At 35.1% G+C, this 24,370-nt stretch overlaps 1 protein-coding gene across 2 annotated transcripts in view; it reads right to left on the bottom strand.

Annotated features, from left to right (window-relative positions):
- Window positions 1-1,034: 1,034 nt before the first annotated feature.
- Window positions 1,035-24,370, bottom strand: part of LOC100765393 (COBW domain-containing protein 1) — a 41,428-nt gene continuing 18,092 nt past the window's right edge. For both annotated transcript variants that reach the window (XM_027406494.2, XM_035441901.1), the window contains 9 exons: window positions 22,026-22,072; window positions 20,784-20,870; window positions 18,343-18,387; window positions 12,315-12,371; window positions 9,132-9,180; window positions 4,117-4,185; window positions 3,951-4,016; window positions 2,339-2,468; window positions 1,035-1,925 (listed from right to left, as the gene is read on the bottom strand). In XM_027406494.2, coding sequence (XP_027262295.1) covers window positions 1,816-1,925; window positions 2,339-2,468; window positions 3,951-4,016; window positions 4,117-4,185; window positions 9,132-9,180; window positions 12,315-12,371; window positions 18,343-18,387; window positions 20,784-20,870; window positions 22,026-22,072 — 660 coding nt within the window. In that variant the 3' untranslated portion in view covers window positions 1,035-1,815. The remainder of the gene's footprint in view (window positions 1,926-2,338; window positions 2,469-3,950; window positions 4,017-4,116; window positions 4,186-9,131; window positions 9,181-12,314; window positions 12,372-18,342; window positions 18,388-20,783; window positions 20,871-22,025; window positions 22,073-24,370) is intronic.

Below are 24,370 nucleotides of genomic sequence, written 5' to 3'. Positions count from 1 at the left end.
AACCTGTGGGTCAAAGCACCTTTATGGTAGTCAAAGACCCTTTCACAGGGGTGGCATATCAGAGATCCTGCATATTAGATATTTACATTACAATTTATAACAGTAGCAAAATTACAGTTACAAAGTAGCTATGAAAAAATTTTTATGGTTGGGGGTCAGCACAACACAAGGAACTGTATTAAAGGGTCTCAGCCTTAGAAGGTTGAGGACCACTGCTCTAGAGAACTATGACTAACACACTCCTAGTCATTTTTTGGACATGGTATTTCAGATTTTGAGAACCAATGTAAATTGAGAAGATCCTGAGGTCTGAGAAACTTGGACAGCTGGTCAGTTCCTCCAGCAGTGCTTTGCCTTTAAACGATGTGTGTGGTACTGTGCCATTGCAGACACATATGCAGGACTGCTTCCTCGACAGTATGATGCATGAAAGAAACACAAATAAAAGATCTTTATAATTAAAAATAAAGAACTCTTACTGTTAATGTGCAGAATACCTGAATTCAGTTGCCAGTATGCACAGCGACTCACAACTGCATGTTACTCCAGCTTGAGGGGGTTTTGATGCTTTTTTTTCAGGTCTCCACAGATACCAACACACATGTTCACATATGAGAGCATACATATACATAAATTTTAGAAATATATATATTTTTTAAGTTATCTTTGAGGCCAGCAAGATGGCTGGGCTACAGGTAAAAGTACCTACCATAAACCTTTGGCAACTAGAATTCAGGCTTGTTTTGGGTTTATAATCCCAGCAATGACACTTCTACAGTGAGATGGGAGGCAGAGACAGGAGAATTGGCTGCAAGTTCCCAAGGCTGGTGTGCACAGCACAGTAGTGAAAATAAGTTACCTCTCTCAAAACAAGCTGGAGGGAGAGAACTGACTCAAAAGTTGTTCTCTGAACTACATGTGTTCATACACACACACACACACACACACACACACACACACACACAATCTGTAGTTATGGTTAGTAGATGTAATGTACCTCACTACTTCTCAGATTATACAGAAAACTAACACAGTTCAAAATAGTCAAGATGAATTTAATGCCAGCAATAAAACAACAGTTTAACATTTCACAATTACAGTCTTCTAAGCTAATACAGAACAAAGAGCTGAAGCATCATTACACTGATTGTAAGAGACAGTTTATTTCTTTGACTCAGATTTCTTCCTCTTTAGGAACTAGAGACTCATTCCATTAAAAACATAGTGACAGGGCTAAAGAGATGGCTCAGTGGTTAAGAACACTGATTGCTTCCAGAGGACCTTCCAGTCCCAGAGGATCCAGTGGCCTCTTCTGGACTCCTCAACAATGGATGCACATGGTGCACAGACATACATGCAGGCAAAACACCCATGCACATAGCATAAAAATACAGGTTAAACATTTTTTAAAATACAATGACAGCACTTGTTTGGGTATTTTTGTTACTATCAATACAATCATTATGTCTCTGCAGTTATCTGAAGTTTAAAGGGAAAATGAAAATGTTAAAGTTTGCCATCATTTTTACAAATAATGAAGCATAAGTTGTCAGCATTTATGCTTAAACTTCAAAGAAAATTCTGGAATTTTTATGAGATACTTGTCTCAGAAAACACTTCATAGGACATATTTTATTGTATGAATATCAAATGTTTTTTATAATGATTTACTAAAACTTTATGTATTTTATAAATTAATCATAAAGTATACTCCTAACTCATAAGAGAGGTAATGAAAGAATTCAGGATTAAAATACACCCAGTAGAAAACTGATCCTTGTTTTTCTTATCAGTTCTTTTGGTAAGAAATGGTATCTAGTGTGATGGACAAACTTGGTCTTTGCCAGGTGCTGTCCTCAACTCTTCTGTTTCTACCACAGCAGAGAGGAAGAGTTCTTTAAGAATATCCTTATCTAAATTCTTGCCTGAGAATAGAACAAGATAGAGATTACATGAGGCTTATTAAAACAACATTTGAATTTCCAGATTGTTAAATGCATGGTGCTCTCTCTAGTGATCTACAAAATCAACAGTAACTACATGATTCCTTCAACAACTTTCTAGTTAAACCTCCAATCCAAGTTAGTGCTTGAAGTAATCACTTTTCTAAGTCACCTGAAGAGCATAGTTCTAGAAAATCTTATATTATCTGTGATTCAGACAAATGCACAAGTTTATGTAGCTAATACTGGTTAAATAACACACTATGTCACCTACAAACCTATTCTATTTTCCTTCAGAAATTTTAAGTTTATTTAGGTAATATTGGTTAATTAACACATTATATCTCCTACAAACCTATTCTTGTTATTTTCCTTCAGAAATTTTTGCTACTTACCAATAAAGACCAGCTGACTTGATCTCTCAGCATCATCCTTCCAGCTTACTAGGCTCTCTTCCAGCTCGTACAGCTCATGGATGCCTTGCAGAATCATTTGCTGTGGTTTGTCTTTGATGGACACCAGGCCCTGCTCAAAGAACAGTAACCATTCAGCTCCAGCTCAAGTGTGCAAGCAGAAATAATACATCAGATTTGAGAATGCTACTTTTCAAAAGACAAACTCATAACAAAGCTATAAAAAAATCACCCATTTCGATTATCTGCATATCTTAAGTTTTTTAAAACAAGACAGGGTTTCTCTGTGTAGCTCTGGATGGTCCACAACTCCTGCTATAGACCAAGCTGGCTTCAAACTCAGAAATCTGCTGGTCTTTATCTCCCAAGTGCTAGGATTAAAGGCATGCACCACAATGCCTGACTACTTCTTTAAAATAAAGAATTACTTTCTCTTTTCTGGTTTTTTGATACAGGGTCTTAACTATGAAGCCCTAGCTTATTTTAAATTTGCTATGCAGGCCAGGAGGGCCTCGAACTTGCAGAAATTCACCTGCCTGACTGTGCATCACCATGACTAGCAAAGGTTCCTTTTTCTAATGATAAAATATAGTAGGCTTTTTCAATGTTATTTATCACAATAAAAAACTGAAAGTGACCAAGTCTGTTACCACACCATATCATACTAATTTCTCTACATTTAAGGGATTGGTACTTCTTTCATAAACTTAACATGAAAACTTGAGAAGTTAAGGTATCTTCTTAATGAATCTGTTTTAGAAATATAATAAATTTAGGCAATGATCAAATACAAAGCTACTCTATTCATCTGAATAAAAGTTCAATGTGGGAGTGGCAAGGTGTCTGACTCAAAAGGTAAAGGCACTTACCTCTCAAATTTGACCAACTGAGTTCAATTCCCAGAAACCACAGTAGAAGAGAACTGACTCCCACAAAACTGTCCTTACTTCTACCTGCACATTGTGTTATGTGCTCATCCACATTCAGACAAACAAAAATGCACACACACACACACACACACACACACACACACACACACACACACACATCTAAATGTCAACTGATATGAATAGCTTTCCAAAACTGAACAAGAATTCCAGTGTTTTATGCCTTTATATAAAATATAACAAATGTTTATAGTGTCTGCTAAATGCATCAAGTAACATAAGGTCCAGCAGTAGCAGAATTTTCAATGTTATTTTTCTGTTAAATGAAGCTCTCTTGGAAAAATAAACCATTTCTCTTAGTGACCAATCTATGCAGAAAGAACAATTTTGACAGTGTCAAGTTTATGAGCCAGACAACTGCTGGGAACACCTGGCAGAGGAAATCTGGACTAACATCCCAGGCACACAGGTTGTTTTAGCTGAAGCACTAAATAAAACTGTGCAAATAAATCATTTGTTGTTGTTGTTGTTGTTTTTATAGTGATTTCTAAAGCTCCTTTTCAGCAATGGAAATTATGAAAATGAGGGCAGACAAATGTTATTTGTACTAAAACTATTATTTGTTTAAAATCAAATATGTTTTTTATATAACAGCCAAGAAAAGGATACTCTCTCCAAAGTCTGTGAGGGCAAATTGCATACTATACCTTCAGCCGTATGACCTCCATGCAGTGGCCGTCCTTGTTTTGTATGTTCTTTTCCCACAGGAGATTCTGTATCAGGCAACACAATTTCATAAGACCAACCACTGCAAATGCAACAACTATGCAACAAACAGTTGATGAATCATTAATCAGTTAAAATTGCATTCACCTGGATAAATACATTTAGACTCTCTTCCTTCGCACTTCCTGGTACTTCAAATGTGACTGTAACAATACTCTGTAAATCAAGAGAATAATCCATAATTTTTATAGGATCATCTGTCTATTTTTAAAACTATAACCAGTTTTAAGATGAAAAAAGAAAAGAGCCATACTTATGGAACTTTAGCTGATTAATAATATTATTAATCATTATTTCCCTCTTTGTTTGGGAATTATCAGCTCTACAAATTAGTTCAATAGTATTTAAAAACAAAAACCCAAACCCCCTCATGTAAGGGTCCTGGGCAAAAAAAGGAGTGTAGCATACAGTGTGTGCACCCTGCCTGTGTCAGAACATCTTTCTCTCTGCTCCTCACAACAATCCTGGCAAGTAGGGACTAGTTCACTTTGTAAGTCAGGCAAATGAAGCTCAGAAAACTAAAGTTCCATGATGCAGAAGCACCACTCAAAACAACAGTGTAATTCTGCTCTCTCAAAAAGGAAGGCATGTTTGGTCTCTAAATGAGCAAGCACTGTGCTGAGTGAAAGGAGTTCTCAGTGGGGCTGGCAGCAGTGGCGTTTCTGGCTCAGGTTATTGGAGCATCATGTACAAAATTCAGATTTATTTTTTCTCCTGGTCTCAAAAGATCTGTTTTCTCTAAAGAAGCTTAAAGTTTCCTCTAACAGGCTATTAATTAAAATTCAGACCTCCCTTCAACAACAATATAACCCCAAACCTCAAACTTAGCAATGAAAATACACAAAGGTTTAGTGTCACTCAAGTAAGAAGCTTGAGCCAAGCTCAAAATGTTTAAAACAGGAAGAAAGAGGGTAAAACTCTGTCTAACATCTTAGAAATATTCATCTCTCCAAGCATTTTAGAAGATCGCGTAAGACTGAAGAAGAAAACATAAAAATGCCTCAGTTGTTTTATTTATTTAATTTTTGCTTCATTGGTTTTGAAACAGGGTCTTGCTGTGTATTCCAAGCTGGCTTTGAACTCACAATCCCCATTTCAAGCTTGGCATGCTGGGGCTTCAGGTGTGTATCATCAAGCCCAGCTCCAGAATTGTTTTTATGCAAATTTAGAGACTAGCTAAAAGCATTAAACATCAATGTAGAGCAATCAATATGCTGACACTTAATCCTCTGATGTTGTCAATATGCAGAGTTTTCTTACTCAAACATCAGAAGTCAACTTAAAAAAGCATGTTGGACTTTAAAATGTAAGGCATATAAAAGTACTTCCCAATACAATGCCTCTGGTATTTGTATGAAACTGAGCCACAAGGTAAGGCCTTTACAGTTTTAATTAAGCACTTACATGCTGGAATTATAGCTTCCATGTTTAAATCCAACTACAATATTATCACAAGTTTCTTTTTCTTTCTTCACAGTATCACAGATAGTAAATTCATTCTGACCAGAGATCTTATCACCTTTTCATATAAAGGAAGCACTCTACAGCTTTTCTATGACGCATCATATTGTCTACATTATTAGCTTTGTGCTTTGGGTGGTGGTTCAGTAACACAGGGCCACAGGAACATAAGCATTGTAATATTGTGACAGTAGATCTGGCAACAGAGATGCCAACTCAGTGAATGATGGGCAGGTACTGTACTCAGCATGGATCCTGCAGACAATGGGATGACTCACACAACACTCAGGCCCGGCAGAATGGTGAGAGGATTCATACTGCTACTCAGAACACCATGCAGTTTTACACTGAGGAATTCTTTATTTCTGGAATTTTTATACTTAATATTTTAGACTGCAGTTGGCTACACAGAATGGAAACCATAGATTGTGAAGGCTATACCTGTATTTTGCTACAATAATTAAACCAAAAGCTAGAAATTATTTCAACAAATGAGTTTTTTTTTAAGTGATGTGTACATACAATGGATTCTTATTTAGTCTCAGGAAGAAAAGAAGGAAATTCTGCCATATAGTAAAATGAGAATAAAACTTGAGGATGTTATCCTAGATAAAATGAGCCAGGAATACAACAAGTATTGCACAATTCTACTTGTAGTAAGCACTTAAAATAGTTAAACTTACAGAAATGAGAAAATAAAATGGCAGCTACTTGGTGCTGGGAGGGCAGCACTGAGGAGCTGCTGCTCAGTGAGAGCCATTTGAGGCCCACAGGACACAAAGTTCTGCTGTACAACACACACACACACAATGCACACTTAGAATTTCTTTAGAAGACAAAGATCTACTTCAGCAGTTTTTGTTGTTGTTTTTCCCACAACAATACAGAGTAATTATTTTAAGATCTTAGTAAACATCTACTTTAAAACTGTCTTGGGTAGTTCAAAGTAATATTATGCATTTAAATAAAATGGTGATTTTTTTCGTCATTAAAGAGATCACTATAAGTGCCTAAAATCCTGTGTCTAGCTGTATTGTAAAAAGTTACCAAATGAAACATAATGTGTCACTTTCAACAGAAAGTAATTTTGTGTTCAAAAAAACTTAAAAAAAATGCATTTCATTCAAGTTGAATGACTTAGCTTTTACTGCTGAGAATGTCTCAACACAGGCCTCAGTACACTCGCTACTTTACTATTAGCTTAAAGACTTTTCTGAACATTTTTCTCGTTTGTAGGTTAGGGACATGTTTTGGTTTTCTGAGACAGTCTCAAGTAACCCAGGCTGGCTTTGAACTGCTGATCCTCCTACATCTATCTCTTCAGAAGGGGGAATACAGGTATTAGAGACAGGCAACACAACACTTGCTATCACTTATTTTAAAAGGGTGTAGTTAACTCCAGCAATAGGCACAAATGATTCTTGAAACTAACACAATACATAATAGGGTTCAAGGTGGATGCCCCTACTTTGGAACTGTGGCTTTCATACCAACTCTCTTCATATGAGGAAAACTAAAAGACAACAAAAGCTATTTATATCGTGGCAAAAACCCAAGAATTCAAAATTGCCTCTACAAATAAAAACAACTATATACTGCCACGTGGACTTTCTTGTCTATATTCTGATACCAGCTCATCTTTATTAGGATTAAGCAAGGAATAATGAAAAATAAAAAAAAGGTGAATTACAGTAAATATTTCTCAGGAATAAAACTTCAGTAACTCATATATAGCATATCCTAGGTATTACCACTCTCAGTCTAGATTTTGAAATTTATTTCTGGTTTGAATCTAAACTAAGTCTCTTCTCATGGCTAGTAACACAAAAGCAGAAAAAGAAGGCAATAATTCACAAAACTAAAGCCTAATAAAGAAATTCCCCTAAAATAAAATTAACAGTAAGTCTGGTTTGTTGATTTGGCTTATTTTCCCAGTTAACTCACTAGAGTCTCAGTTTTATACCCTATGTAAATAAGATCTACTATGCAGTAACTTCTAAAGGGTTTCTTTATCTGGAAAACCAAGCTTAGTAATGCAGTCAAACTCAATACCTCTTGTCTCCATGCTCCAGCCCTTTACTGCTCTTGGCCTCTGACAAGCTAAGCATGTGGCATTCTCATTCAAATCTTTGTGCTCCAGATGTTTCTAGAGTTTTCTAGGTCCCTCTAGTTAGTCCACCTTTCCCACCACTCCTCCCTCTTCTTACTAATCCACCGGCAGATAGCTCATGGTTTGCCATTTCTACTGCAGGTATTCACTCCATGGTATAGAATCTTCATGCTTGATCTCTAGATACCAAGACAAGTCCTGCTTCTCTAACTGACACAAAGCAGTGTGAGCCTTCTTTCTTTGCCTTACACATTATACCTCATCGCCTTAGAACAAACTTTCAGTCCCAGTCAACCTAAAAGACTTCTGCACTAAAAACCTGCTTTTCTGGGATATATGTTCTCACTTTTCAATATCTGGAGCCATTGTAAGGCTCTTGTGAGGGCTCCATTTATTTCATCTTTTAATCCCAGATTCCTAAGGTGATATCGTAAACCCAGCTCAGTAAGAATGTGCTGAAACCTCATCCTAGGACTGCTACTAAAAACCATATACATTTAATTTCCCTTAAAATTCCACTGCCAAGGATTTACTATTTCTCTCACTTACCTATTTTAGAGGTAATGAATGTTATATTCTCATGAGAAATATGCCATGCACGTGGTGGTACAGCCCACAATGAACATGAGCCAAAATGAAGACAAATGTACAAGAGACTTGTTATCTTGCCCCATTACAAGTGATAAAGACTTGGAAACTCAGTTACAGCTTCTAACAGAGGGCCAGGCATACAGTTCACTCACAAGTCCTTTTACCGCTTTAAATGAAATCAAGGAGTTTTAAAGAGGGAAATTACCAATATGGAGTCAGGTAGAAACACAAGGGTATTTAATATGGAAAAGCCTTACTTACAGAGCGATCTAGCCAGCCTGTGCGGCAGCAGTCTATACAGCAAGCCGAAAAGTGAAATGGAAAGCACAACCCAGCCACCTGAACCTCTCACTCTGACCACACCCTCACAGGCGTGGTCAGGCACACCTTTAGCCAGCCCCTAAGCAGGCGTGGTTAAACTTCCCCTACAGAGTTTCACTAAAGTTCTACCCTCTAGGACTTGCTTAGGAGAAACAGTTTTGAGACAACATATTTACTTTGTTCCCAGCAACTTAAATATCATCTTGGGGAATCACAAAAAAAACAGAGCTCAAATTTATAGTGCTACTAAAGGTAAAACTCAAGGTCAGGTTTTATTTAAATAAGCCATCCTTTATTTCTCCCGAATCAATTAGTTAAATTCAGCTTAAGCAGAAAGCAGATAGAACCTCTGGGTCTTATTTAGGTAAAATTTCTCATCAAAATAAGCTTGAATACAGGATTTTCTATAATATCAGGAAACATGGAGGCTTAGAATGCTTCTTAACACGTGAAAATTTTTCATGCTAAACTAGATTGCACACACCCAAAGACGTAAAACTTCTAAAACTGCAAACCTAATCTATAAATATGTTAGAAAGAGATCTAATAAAAAGTATTCTAAGTAGAATCAACTTAGTTGAAAGAGATACTTGAAAATTTTATAAAATTTTATTTTTACCTGATCAAGGTGGGGTGCTGTTGGTACATGCTGAAGTTTTTTCTGTAAACTAAAAACAACCAGTCACATATTCAAAGATCAGTATACTTCTGATTTAATATTATCCATTACCCAGAGACACAGACCAATTAAGAAACAAACATTTCATAACTGAATCTACCACAAAGTTCCAATTTGCCTACTCTTCATATGTTCTAAATTTATACATATATGCAACATCTGCATAGAACAGTTGAGAGATCTAAGATATATGTAGAGAAAAACTGACTGATCTAAGAAATAAAGAAAATATTATTTTTAACACATAAGTATTGTACAATGAAGATAAAAACGAATGTTTTAGCAATATTCTATTGTTAAATATGTCAGTAGACTTTTTTAAATAATTCAGTAGGTTAATACAATAATTTTAATAGGCTTAGAAACATATACATGGCCATTCTGTAGTGTTCCACTTTCTTACTTCTCCATGCTTCCTGATAAGAAAATATGCTGGTATCTTTAAAAAGTTAGAAATGTAAATTTTCCTATGTTAAGGGTTTCCATTGGATGTACATATCTATTATTAAAGAACAAACAGAATCCAAATACAATCTATATAGTCAGTTACCAGTTAAGAAAAACAAAAACAAAAACAAACAAAAAAACAAAGCCAGGCATAGTGATGCACACCTTTAATCCTAGCATTCAGGAGGCAGAGGCAGGAGGATCTCTTTGAGTTTGAAGCCAGCCTGGTCTACATAGGGAGTTCCAGGACAGCCAGAGATACATAGTGAAACCCTGTCTCGGGGGGGGGGGGGGGGGAGAATGAAAGAAAGAAAAAATGAACTTAGAATTTTAAGAATGCATTGTTCTGTTATGAGAAGAGCCAGAAGACCAATATGCAGAAGAAATTACTACCATAACAACTGGAGCACACATTTAGACAGTGATGGTGACAGGGCAGAGGGAGAAGAGGGACGGACTTAAAGCCTTGCAGATGTTCTGTCTTGAAGCACAGTGAGGGGTAAATTAGTAACAGCACATTTAGGCTACAGGAACTGCTGTGGAAGGAATGACTCACACTGGGGGGTCTTAGAGGGGAAAGTGTCAAATTAAATCCTTCACAGCTGGTTGCTAACAGCTAAGCAAAAAGAAAGACAGGCAAAGGCCTACTGGGGGACAACATTACATACATACTCCTTTAGGTACTGCTAAAACATTATAACTGCTCTTAATCAAAAGTACAAGGAGATTAGAAAATAGTTGGAAAATTATATTTCAGTGTTGCCAGACAGTGAGTTCATATACAATGTCACATTCAAGAAAAAAGTCCAAGAAATTAACAAGGAACCTTTAGGGTTAGTTCCTAGTAAGTCTCAGAATTGTATGCCCTTAATTTAGTTCTATCTTAAGAAAAGAAACTGTACTCTAGTGGACAAACATATAGCAATAAAACCTGAAATTTTTTAATCAGAATCTTTTGTGTGAAAAATAACCATCAAAATACTTAGTGATTTGCATATTCTATATGCAACCATCATTACATATAAAACTCCTGAGTACTCAACAATGTGCAGCAGGGAAACCACACTGTGAAATGAAACAATCAGGTGCTCTGACCATACCATATGCACAGGAAAGTATCTAAATAAGTACATACTCATAGTAATTCACATATGCCATTACTACTGTCTTCTTACTGCCCGGACCAAGAAAAGCAAATGTAGATCTTATTCAGGTGCTCCAGCAATGGTCATTTTAATTTGTTACTGTGTTATGCTAACCGCCAAGACCAGAAGCAATGAGTAAAAGTAACTCTATACTAAAGACTTAAGTTTTAGAATGGCTAGTTCTAGTCCTTGACTTGTAGGGTAACATATCTACCTCTCTGGATTTCAATTTAAAACATGAGGAAATAGCTGCCTTGTATATCCCATACTTCTAGGCACTAAAGTAGTCGTATTAAAAAAAAATCACAGTAAATGGGAATTAAAATTCTCTGTAAGATAAAGAGGTGCAATAAAAGACAATGTCATATCCTCAGGGGTTATTTTAGCTGTTTTAAAGGGTGGGTAATGCTAACGACATGGGGGACTGGGTGCCTACTTATAGCTCACAAGTAGAGAAGCACTCACTATGACTACTCATAAAAATCAGAAGTATACATCTTTGTGATATTAAGTAGACACATATGAAACTTAAAAGGTACTATAAGCATTATTTACAATAGCTAAGATGTGGAAACAACCTAAATGTTTATTTTTGCATGAACAGATAAAATAAATGTGTGCTCTTTGTGTATATGCATGTCCTTTTACAATACCTCAGCCCATAGAAGCAGGCACTTGAATATATTGGTTTCCAGGAGAGAAAGATAAGGACCTGCCATTCAGTGAATTTTACAAGTCTGCGTTATATATCATTATCATCCTGCCTAAAGTTAACAATCCTGCATTGTAACTTAAAAATGTGTTAAGAAAGAGCTTATGTCATATATTCTTAGTACAATTAGAGAATTAAATAAATAACTGAGCAGGATACATTGGCACATGCCTTTAATTCTAGTACTTCAGAGGTAGAGGCAGGCAGGTCTATGTGAGTTCAGGTCAGCCAGTCTACTTAGCAAGTTCCAGGCCAGCAAAAGCTACATAGCAAGATTCTGTCTCAAAACAAAACAACAACAAACACTGATGTTCAAGAATAAATTTAAAAAAAAAAGAATAATTTTTTTCATCTCTTATCATAAAGATCCTTCCAAAAGAGACAGAAAATTGATCTATTAACCAAAGGGAAGGGAGGGGTCTGTGACCCATTTAGATTTTTCTATGTATTTCATGAGTTTTGTTTTTTGATTTTTTGGTTTTTTTTTTTGAGTGTTATAATGATTAGCACAGAAATATTGCTGAGTTTCCAAGCTTAGTTATCATTTACATTATAATTTCTATAGATACAGCTTTCATGATCATAATTAAAATGATCTTGTGAGCCAAGTGTGGTAGTACATACTTTGATCTCAATACTTGGGAGGCTGAGGCAGAGGATCACAGTTTAAAGGCCAGCCTGGGCTACAAAATGAGACTTTCTTTTTATTCAGAAAACAAAACAAAAAACAAACTTGTATGTCAAGTGGCATCTTAACTAATGGGAAACAGGAATAAAACACATTACATTAAAAAAATGACCAAAATATTGAAAACATACCTTATTCCAGTGAGAGTATCATAGGCATGGAGATCTAATATATTTGAGAGATGAACTCTGAAAGGAAGGAAATATATTCAAACAGTTGAAAATTCTGTGAAATACATCCAATTGATCAAGAATAAAATTTCAAATTGGACACAGTGACACAGTTCTAAAATCTCAGCATTTAGGACAAGAACAACCTTCAGCATTTAGCTCAAGGACACCCTTGGCTACATAGTGAGTTCAAGGACAGCCTGGGCTATATGAAAACCTGTCTCAAAAAGAAAAATCTCTAAAGATCTTTTATCAAGATATGTAAACACAGAGATTACATAATTAAATATGTAAAAACTCCAGTCTTGGGTCTGGAGAGAGAGGACCTGGGTTTGGTTCTCAGCACCTTCTTGGTGGCTCACAACTGCCTGGATCCCCAGCTTCAGTGATCTGATGCACATTTCTGACCTCCCTGGGTATGCACATACATATGTGCAGGCAGAATAATCATACGCACAAAATAAAATTACATCTTTTTGAAAACCAGCATATAGGCAAGGAAAAAAAGAAATACGGTGAGTGAATTCTACCTAAAATTCCTAAAAGTAGCTAAATGGTAAAGATCAAGCATGCGCAAACACAAACACACACACACACACACACACACACACACACACACACACAAATCACTTGTTACTGCTTCAAAAAAAGTTTCCTTTATACTTCTGATTGTCCTTCAATTATAATTCTGTATGCTTTAAAATATTTTCAGAGTAAGAGATTATCTAAATAACCTTTTCTAAACAGGTATTACCTGAAATGTGAAATAAAAGTAACAAATAGACAGTAGTTTACACACATTCCAAATGTCTTTGGGATTTTCCTAATTCTTTCACATCTTCTCTATGATAAAATAGGTAATCTAAAAATACTAGGCCCAGAGAAAAATAATATAAATATAATAGGCTCAGCTATTAAGAGCACTGGCTGTTCTTCCAGAGGACCTGGGTTCAATTCTCAGCAGCCACATGATGGCTCACAACTATATATACCTCCTGTTCCAGGGTATTCAACATCCTCAGACAGACATACATGCAGACAAAACACCAATGTACATAAAAAAAAAAAAAAAAAAAAACTAAATTCTAAAAAAAAAAAAAAAAAAAAATGCTAGGACTCTAAAGCTGAGCATGATGGTGCACACCTTTTATCCCAGTACTTGGGAGGCAAAGGCAGTTTGTATGTCTGTGAGTTCGAGGCCAGCCTGGTCTACATAATGAATTTCAGAACAGCTGCGGGGGTGGGGAGGGCTGAGGAAGGGGCAATATTAGAACTCTGGGGCTCTGGAGCTGGAAGTACAGCATCTGGACAGAGCATGTGTAAGGCTCTGGAATACTAACACTAATCAATCCTAAATACCAAAAAATAAAAAGATAATAAATAAAACCAAAAGGAGTCGAACCACCAGGGTGTGTATTAATACTAGCTCCTTCTGGAGCTACACGCTTGATTTTATTTGTTCAGAATGAGAGCATAAGTAGGGTAAAGCTTCCCAGTTCACAATGCTGTCAGAACAAATGCTTTCTCTGAAGATTAGTGATGAACGAACCTCATTAGGAATGCAGTAATTCAAATCACTAAAAACTGACCTCAAAGGGCATTGGTGGAGCACACCTTTAATCCCAGCACTTGGGAGGCAGACACACGAAGATCTCTGTGAGTTCGAGACCAGCCTGATCTACAAGATTAGTTCCAGGACAGGCTCTAAAGCTACACAAGGAAACCCTGTCTCGAAAAACCAAAAAAAGAAAAAAGAAAAGAAAAGAAAAGAAAAGGAAGGAAGGAAGGAAGGAACCGACCTCAACCAACACTTGGTTTGGTTTAAATACAGAGAGAGGTAAAAATTTACAAAAATTGATGATTGATTTTTAGTTTTAACATAAGTCCACAAAAGAGCAGAGAACAATTACTTCAAAATTAAACTAAAATAAAGGGAATATTTAAAAGAAAAAAAACTACATCAAAAGTACAATTACAATTTAACACTAGACCCAAGCAGCTTGTCAGACATTTCTAAATGTCTTTTTTAACAAGGAAAACAAAAGTTCATTTGTCACATTCAAAATGTCTGATTAAGCATACAAATGTAAGATAAAACACCTCCTTTAGTTCAGGACTGGCCAGCTGTGCCTGCCTTGTTCGCTTGCAGCAAGCAGCCACACTCTCGGGACAGCATTCTATGAGATTATGAATGCTTTATCTTGGCACAGACAAACAAATTCCCATCTTATTAAACAACAAATACCACAATTCTATGTTTAATATACTATATCAATACTTTGAATATTGGACATTCTCAGATGTTCTGAGAATGAAGAAATATGAATATCAATTTACACTAAGAGATCAAAATCCTAGCATTAAGCATACTTCCTTTTCCATCTTAACAGTTAAACAGATATTTATTTGTAAAGACAGGTTGAAACCACACAAATTTACCATCTTCACTTCAGCAGTTTAAAGAAAAGTCTGTATTACCAATTCTGTAAATATCCAGTTTTGTGTAAAAAAAAACCCTTCTGAACACACCACTGCCCCACTGTGACCATGTTCTTGAGAACACTGTCACTTAGAGATAACTCTGCTTTATAGCACATCCTTTATGTACCTCTAAAAATGAAAAGACTAACAACAGAATAACCACAAAGAATGGGAGTCTCGCCAAATTCTCAGTGGTCAGTATAAGAGGGTAAGGCATGAGCTCCCACGTGGAAGTTTTTATGAGCTTTTCCCCAAACCAGCACTGCTTTGGAAAAGAAAGGCTGTACTCATTTAAAACATGTCTAGAAAAATTTTCCATGGCATTGAATGTGTTCATTTAATTTCTCCCTTCAGAAATAAAGTATCAGATATTTTCCAAGACATTCAAACAATAAGATCAAAAGACTACTATCATTTTAAATTAAATAGGAAAATAAATCTTCAAAAGTTCATTCTTCTCCTGTTTTATACAGCCTGTAGCTGCAACTTTAGGGAAGATTGCCTAATAACCATCTTTTCAAATTCAATGAGTCTCTCCACAGGGTTCACCAGGTCTACACAGTTGCTGTTATTTCCAAAAGCTTGGTGCTAACCTCTAGCACTAAATTTCCAAATGTTCTCATTACCCTTTGCTATTTATCATGGCATTCTTGGTCCTTTGTGGAAGACTCATATATCTTCCTCTCAGCTACATGCAGCCAGGTGTCCTCATCAGTCATTCTAAAATATTATCCCTGAAATATTAAGGCTTCTGTACACCTAGAAAAATCACCTGTACTCCAGATGATCTGGAAAAACATCCATTCACTGTTTAAGACTCTAATCAAATTATTTTCCTAGTTAAATTTTCCCGACTCTTCATCAAGAAAATTTGAATGGTCATTTCTCTGCCTTCTTATACTTACAGAATGCTGTGGAGTCAATATTTCTAATAGTCTATAGAATATCACAATATTTCAATTGTGATATATTAAGAATATCCACAGCCTGGTCTACAAAAGCTAGTTCCAGGACAGCCTCCAAAGCCACAGAGAAACCCTGTCTCAAAAAAAAGAAAAAAAGAATATCCAAGGTAAGGTGCTGCTTTTTGCTTGTTCACTTCTCAGTTTTCCCCAAATGACTGACCAATCCAATGCCTTCAAAGTACTTTTGTCTTATCCGTTGCTTAACTCCTAAACCCACCCTGCAATGCCTAGAACCAATGGAAAACTGAAATGGTTAACTTATGGACATTTTGATTTTCCTCTATTCAATTTACCTGGACCTCTAAAATTGTAAAAGTCCAGAAAAGATAAGAATGCACATCTTCGGGGCTGGAGAGATGGCTCAGAGGTTAAGAGCACTGACTGCTCTTCCAGAGGTCCTGAGTTCAATTCCCAGCAACCACATGGTGGCTCACAACCATCCGTTATGAAGTCTGGTGCCCTCTTCTGGTGTGCAGATATACATGGAAGCAGAATGTTGTTTACATAATAAATAAATAAAATCTTAAAAAAAAAAAGAATGCACGCCTTCTAACATCCTCTCCTACTTCAGAAGTCTATGCAATCCCTTAAAACTTGTGTTTGCCTGACAATTCGCTTAAACCTTGCTAGTAAGACAACACCACACATAATTCTTACTCCCATTTTACAAAGTCAAGGTGAGTCTCTGCTTATGCATGCCTATAATACTTTTACTTTTGCCAGCTTTTGTCAACTTCAAAATACTATTGGGATTAAAATGCTAAAAATAAGCCAGGTATTGGTGGCGCATGCCTTTAATCCCAGCACTCGGGAGGCAGAGGCAGGTGGATCTCTGTGAGTTCGAGACCAGCCTGGTCTACAAGAGCTAGTTCCAGGACAGTCTACAAAGCCACAGAGAAACCCTGTCTCGAAAAACCAATAAATAAATAAATAAATAAATAAATAAATAAAATGCTAAAAATAATGACTCCAATTATTTTGCTAAGAGCTAAATCTCTAGTCTAAACTGGGAAGCCCAAGTTGTCATATATCTCAAGGAATTTGGGGAAATACTTAATATAAGATTCATGACCCAATAGTAAGACTCCTAATTATAGCTGATGGTTATGGAAAAGGTCTCTAACTCAAGTCCAGTGTTCCCAGCAAGGACATGTTATTTCCAAGTTGGACATCCACTGCCAACAGCAGTTAATGAAGAATGAGAAGATAAAGATTTTCTTCACTTGCACCCTCATCCTTAAGTAACAAACACTGTATAAATTAATAGTCTTATAAGAGAGCAAATGTTAAAATACACGACAAACGAAACCATTACATAACAGGCTAGGCAAGGGGGAACTTTACTTAGAACATGGACAATTTCAAAGTAGAAGTAAAGACAATAAGAACTGAATACATGCTGTCACTACAGAAACACAGCTACTGATAGGTATGATTCTTAAAAGCTAATTTAAGTGTTATGGAGATGCCTGTCATTTATAAAAGAAAGGAAATCAGGGAGAAAACAAATAAAGACTGTGAGAGGAAGAAGACCTACTGAGGAATGGCTCAGAGTATGTGTTAGATTATCTTGTTTCTACAGCAGAGGTGAAAACTCTGGGAGCACATTTGCTTGCACGATGCCTGTAGTGGGCATTTGTGGTTCCTGAAAGTGCATACCAAATTCATTCTCCAGCTGCACACATGCTCAGAGCAGCTGCTGCTATTACTGTCTCACACTTTTGTCAGTCTGTCAGCACCTCTAATCTTTGCTATTGCAGCAAGAGACTCAGAGGCTGGGTGGCACTAGACTGGCAGCTGTGAGTCTCAGAAGGGTCTACTAAACCATTCTTGTCCCCAACATGAGCTTAACAAAATGTCCTTTCGCTGAAGTTTTCTGAAATCATGACAACATTCAATGGAAAATAGTTCAATCTACAAAAGTACAGTTCACAACTATTTCAGAAGATTATGCACATCTTTATGAACAGAACTATAAGAAGCTATAGAAGATGTAAATAAAGGGATGCATTAAGAACTTAAACATGAAAACTATGTATTCTTACTACATTTTTTTGCAACATTAAGGCTTTAAAGAATTAAAAACTCAATTAAAGGCCTTAAATTAAGATTCCTGAATAGGTTTTCAGATTTATATATCATAGCACTTTAGTTCTTAGCAAAGGTACTAACTAAATATGGCAAACAAATCCATATACAGCATTAAGAAGATATTTAGGTGTTACTTTAATGCACCTATGTCACTATATCATAATTAAGTCACTTATCAATTTTTAATAACTAAACGCTAGTAATAGGTTTTATTTCCCTTTTCTTCCTCACTCATCCCACCCCATGTAGCCCAACCTATCCTTGCCTTCCTACATAGTTCAAGGATGACCTTGAACTTCTAATTTCCTGGCTATACAACCAAAGTGCTGAGATTATAGGCACATGTACTATGCACAGTTTATTCAGTGCTGTGGTCAACTCCAGGGCCTTATACACATTAGGAAACAATCTCCTAACTGACATATACCTCCAGTAATAACTTTAAAAAGTACCTTGATCTTTGAGTTTCTAAAATTTTTCCCAGTCCATTTATTGATCTGAAATAAGATACAAAAGGGGAGGGTTAAAAAGTAAATAATAACTTTTAAAAAAAGCATACAAAATCAATTATTCCTAAAACAAACAGACACAAACTAGTGTAACCAGAACTAGTAAAAATTGAAAATGGGAAACAAACTTGCATGTTCCTTTTTAATGGCTTAGAATTCTTTCCCTTCAAACCACAAATCTGGCACAATCTAGTTGTGCATTTAAGAAAACTTGTTGCTCAAAATCTATCACACAGCTGGAAGGCTAGGTATGACTGTGACTGTGACTATGACTAGGTATAAAAGGTCCTTTATTTTAGGAAAAAGTTAATGATATGGCTCAGTGGTACAGTTCTTGCAAAAAAAAAAAAAAAGGAAGGAAAAAGATGATTCGTAAGTAGCAGGGATTCCTAATGTTCTTGTATACTCAAAACTTTTGCATGATAGCCAGTTTTAACACATACACATTGTAGAAATGGTGAATGCAAAATACAAAAAATAAAGGAAAAAAGGTTCCCTTTGTATGCCATAAAAGATACTTTAATTCCTTTAAATACTGTGAACACCTATGTATTTTTGTAGCATTAATCCTCTTTTCTTTACTAATACATAGCTAAAATATGTGCTGCTTGTTGGATATGTTCTCATGGATAAGCCTTCCTGTATGCAATGATTCTGAGGTAAGCCTTGCTTTTGGACTACTTAACAAGAGTCTTAATCTTCTCTTTGCAACTCTCCCCTATAATAACTGCTCAGGAAGCACTCACTAAGTATCAGGCACTGGGCATGGTTCACCATCAATTCCACAGGGCTCATGTACTACTTAAAGAAAACTTATAAGATAGGTTTTATTCTTGTTTTGAAGATGATGTTTAAGAAGCTTAAATAAACCCCTAAAAACGTCGAGAAACAGATCAAGGATTGCAACCAAAGCAGACTTCAACTCCATATCCTTAAACACTATGCAATATTATCTGCCTTCTACAGGAGACATTACTTTTCATAATAAAACCTAAAGATATTATTATTAAAATAAGAGAAAAATAGAGGAAAAAGTATGAATTTCTTTCTCTTGTAATCATAATCACTACAAATGACCTCTTAATTAGTTATATATTTTTATTCAGTTTTATAGCATATACTATATTAACTAGTGTTACTACAGACAACATGTAAGGTCAACAGAAATTTGATCAGATATGGTAATGCTGATCCATTATATTAAAAAAAAACTCTATAAACACTAAAAGTGACCAATAAGGAAAGTTACTGAAATATATGGTAGTGTTTAATTTAGGTCTTACAAAATATTTCAAGACAGAGTCCCTGGATTTTACCCTTATTTGAAACCTTTGGTTTCAAAGGGAATGTGACTCTCCAAACGAGCCAGCAAAATGACTGTTATATTATTTATTAGTAACAGTATCATCCATACTATTCTATTTTGATTAGCCATGCAAATAGACAATGTAGACATAAAGCAAGCTGGAAGACAAAGCAGAGTTGATAATTAAGGAAACTATTAAAATCAAGGAGGGTTGAAGGGAAGTGACATTATTTGATGAAGGAAGACTTCATTAAGGAATGGAAGAAAAAGAGAAAATAGGCTCTACAGATGAAAATATATAATATTATATATTATAAAGGAGGGGATGGACTCAGAAACTGGCAAGTGAGAAAATATTGTGAGTAGGTGGGACCTGGTAAGATATATACATAAAAAAGTGAATTAACTGTCTTAGGGAGTTAAGGAGGCTTGACCTTAGGAAAGAGTCAAAGAACACACAGGAAATGAAAACTTATAAAGGGAGTTGGTGGACCTAGAATATCAGATTAAAAATTCTGAATTTTGTTTTGCAAGCACTGGTGAATTATTTCATATATATTTCTATTTATTTAACAGTCAATTAGTCAAGAACAATATATGTGATTCCTTAATGATCTTTGAAGCAAGTCAACCTTGAATCTTATTTTCCTTTAGAACAATAGCCATGGCAAAAATATTTTACATATTAAAATTTAGGTTTGAAGGCATTTAAAATAATTTTCATTGTTTTTTAAAAATGAATTTAGAAGCCAGGTGGTGGTGGTGCACGCCTTTAATCCAGCACTCAGGAGGCAGAGGCAGGTAGATCTCTGAGTTCAAGACCAGCCTGGTCTACAAGGACAGTCTTCAAAGCCACAGAGAAACCCTGCCTCGAAACACGCCCCGACAAAAAAAGTAAAAAAAAAAAAAAAAAAAGAATTTAGGTTTATTTTTTAATTGATATTTAAAAACTGTACATAAAGGGGGTGCCATGTGACATCTCAATACACATACAGTCACACTTAGGTAAACAAATCTATCTCCTCCAACATTCTTTCTTCTGCTTTTAAATACAATAGTCAAGTACTATCTACTGTACCTGATAGTTGCAGCTAATTTGTTTAGCTCCTCTTCTGAAACCAAGTCTGTTTTATTGATAAGAATCATGTCTGCCAAAGCAACTTGCCTAAAACAGCAAAGAACAAATGTCAGAAGAAAAATGTTAAGAAATCATGATATTTAAGTCAACATTTCAAATAAGAACTAGCTTGGCTTCAGTTTACTCCCAATCTACTCATTCTACAGAAGAATTTCATATGCCACTATGTAAGCTCATCCAAAACTTATTTGTTACTGATTCTATAAAGATAAGCCTCCAGAGATTTTTTTAAAAAGATTTATTTATTTATTTATTTATTTATTTATTTATTTATTATGTATACAGTGTTCTGTCTGTATGTATCCCTGCAGGCCAGAAGAGGACACCAGATATACATGTGAGCCACCATGTGGTTACTGGGAATTGAACTCAGGACCTCTGGAAGAACAGCCAGTGCTCTTAAGCACTGAGCCATCACTCAGCCCACCTTCAGAGTTTTTAATCAGAGAATAATTTTTAATTCATGGTGTGTGCGCGCACAATCATATTTAAATTCATTTTATTTAAATCACAAGTACATAACAACACAATATTTAGGAAGGGCTACAAAATAATTCAATCATCAAACTCCACGATTACAAGGAATCATTTGCTTGTAATCCTAATTTCCTGTGCTGAGATCATTTGTAGCAAATCCCAGGAGGCCTCATTCTTAAACCCAGGAGCATGTTTGGTTTCAAAACCTTCATCCCATTGGTAAAAATTTGCTTAGGATAGGGAAACTGATTTAAATACTTGTAAATTTACAGACAAAACAATTAAGAACATAAAAGTACTTAAAATTGCTTTAAATGACAAGTCAAAAGTATTTCAGTATTTGCTCCTCTGTACTTAGTAACAGGGAGGACTGAGGCAATTTCTAAGGGAGCAAAACAACTCTCTTCAATTGCAAAGAAGCAGCATGAGAGTCAAATGCTTCTAAATGCTAAAATCTTCTAAGTTCATCAAATCAACTAAGTCCTGTGTCCACCACTCATTTTATCCCACAATATAAATGCTTTAAATAAAATGCTAGACATGAGTCCATGATGGGTAGTCAGCAATAATGTGTGGGAGGAAAAGAAAATAAGCTTGCCTTAACTATCTTCATATTTTTTTTAGTCCTTATCATTTTGTTTTTATGTTACTTATCTTCTTCTATCTGGCTAGCTAGCAAACAATGTAAGCTTTAAATTTGAATACCTCGTAGCTTCATTGACAAGGCCATCGGGTTTTTCTTCAGTTAAATGCTGAACAAAACAAAATTTTAAAATAATTACTATAATACAATATAAAAATCTAATGTCAACAAAGGATTTTCCTTTAAAGCTACCTTAAAAAAAAAAAACCTTAATGATCTATTTCTAAATACAAATGTAGAAAGATTTAGTTAGTTATTATAATTGACTTAAAAGGCCATGAGGTATTTTCACCTCCAGAAGCAGCCCCTCTCTCAACACTATTTATATCCTTAAGTCATCTATGCCATAAGGGTTACAGGGGTTGTCTTCTGCAAATTCATGTTTTCAACCTTATCACCTTACCTCTCAACAGAGACTCCCTATCACAACAAAAGGCTGGCTACTCAGAACTATAGACAACTAGACACTAGTATTTTACATTCTAATCAAATTTTATAAATTATTTAATTTTTGGGTTGGAGAGATGGCTTAGCCATTAAAGGGTAAGCTCGCAATCAAAAATAATTTCATTTTTAAAACATTTTAACTCATTTAGGCATCATGACAATGAGAAGTAGCTATTTTCATTATATATATATATATATATATATATATATATATATAAAAGAACTTAAATCTAGTGCCCTCATCATCACAGAATACCATTTTTACATACTACCACGGTATTATTTTTTATTACAAGCATACTTAATAGAAGTAAAGTGAACACAATTTAAAATCTTTTTTAAAAGCTGTTATGCCATGTACAACCAGTCTTACATAGAATGCTACTTAATAATTACATAAGAATATATGTAGAATTATGTACAAATTACATCATATTTTGTCAGGCTAGTTTCACAATTCATGGGGAGATGACTACTACAGCTTAGAATTTAAGACATACTGATGATTATTTAATAGACTTGGTTAAGAGTAAAAAACTGATCCTTTTTTATTCAAAAAGTTTACCAAATACCAATTAGGTACAACAGAACCAAAAAAGAACCAAAATCATAACAATGACATAGTTATTTCATTTATACAATTTTATAAATTCAACCACATACTTACTTCCCAGTTACAGAGATCATAGAACAGAGTGTATTGTATCAATACTTACTCCATGACAAAAGACCAAATTTAATATTCATGTTTTCACAATTATTCATGGATTCTTATTGTTAATAAATCTATTTAGTATGATATACTCTGCATCTAGAGAATAAAACTATCATCAGGGCCTAGAACAGTCTATAAATGAACTGTAGATAACAATCCTATTTGCTGACATAGACACATAAATCTGATTATTTGAAAAATGGTATAAAACATATAGCAACACATCTCTTTCCACTGAGCAGTCAAAAGTGATGAATCTGCATCTGGATGATCCTATACAATAATCCTTAAAACTGAAATATTTTTGAAGATGCTCTACTGGAAGCTTCATTGCATGCATATCAATAGATCTATCTGATTGTGACTATATAACATGTAAAAAAGATATTAAAATTAATGACTTTAAAATTTTTCTTAAAAGTAATTTAAAAAAAAAACCTGGCAGTTTCACAAAACAACTTGCAATGTTTTGAGTCATTTATCCAAGATAAATTTTCAATCAGAGCTAAACAGGGCAGACTAACATTTGATTATCTTTGGACAGATAAGAGATTAAAAACAAAAATAACTTAAAATCTCCCAAAATAAAAGACTGTCAATATGTACAATCTGATTACAAGTACATGTGATGATCCTAGAAAAAGAGATAAATGTCCTGTCTATGCACATATGAAAGCTTTCAAAATATGAAAAGTAGTAAATGTATACTAACACTTATTTTTCTGAGTATCAGCCCTACATTATCCTTATGAAAGTCCTACCTCCCCAAGCCAAGCTTAGCAAAAATATCAAAACCTTGTTTGCTATTCAGAAGATATTTGGTCATAAGTCAGACTTCCATTTATAAAATAAGAACAAAAATTTAAATTTTGATATTCTATTCTACCTATACAGGCATACAATAAAAAGTTTTCTAAAAGTTAAAAAAAAAAAAAAACAAAAACAACCTATCTCCAAGGAATTCCTCATCTCTGCTGAAGACTATAGCTTTTGTTTATATTTCAAAAGAGGCAATAATAACTTTAGTGCTAAGGAACCCAACAAACCAGCACATTCAAAGAGCAAACTCCCATTCAAAGACAAACAAAACAAGGAGGTGAGATGGTGGCCAATGTTCACACAGTTCTAGTTTCTCAGGAGGAATAAATTCTGGAAATTTATTCTGGAAAGCTAATTATAGCATGGCAATAATAATTAGTACTATGGGATGGGGTAATAGAAATTTCCAGAATGATCTCACCCTAT

The sequence above is a fragment of the Cricetulus griseus genome, chromosome 3 (assembly GCF_003668045.3).
Source record: "Cricetulus griseus strain 17A/GY chromosome 3, alternate assembly CriGri-PICRH-1.0, whole genome shotgun sequence".
NCBI classification, from domain to species: domain Eukaryota; kingdom Metazoa; phylum Chordata; class Mammalia; order Rodentia; family Cricetidae; genus Cricetulus; species Cricetulus griseus.
The sequence above is the reverse complement of the archived record's forward strand: the minus strand, read 5'-3'. Positions and strand labels throughout refer to the sequence as shown.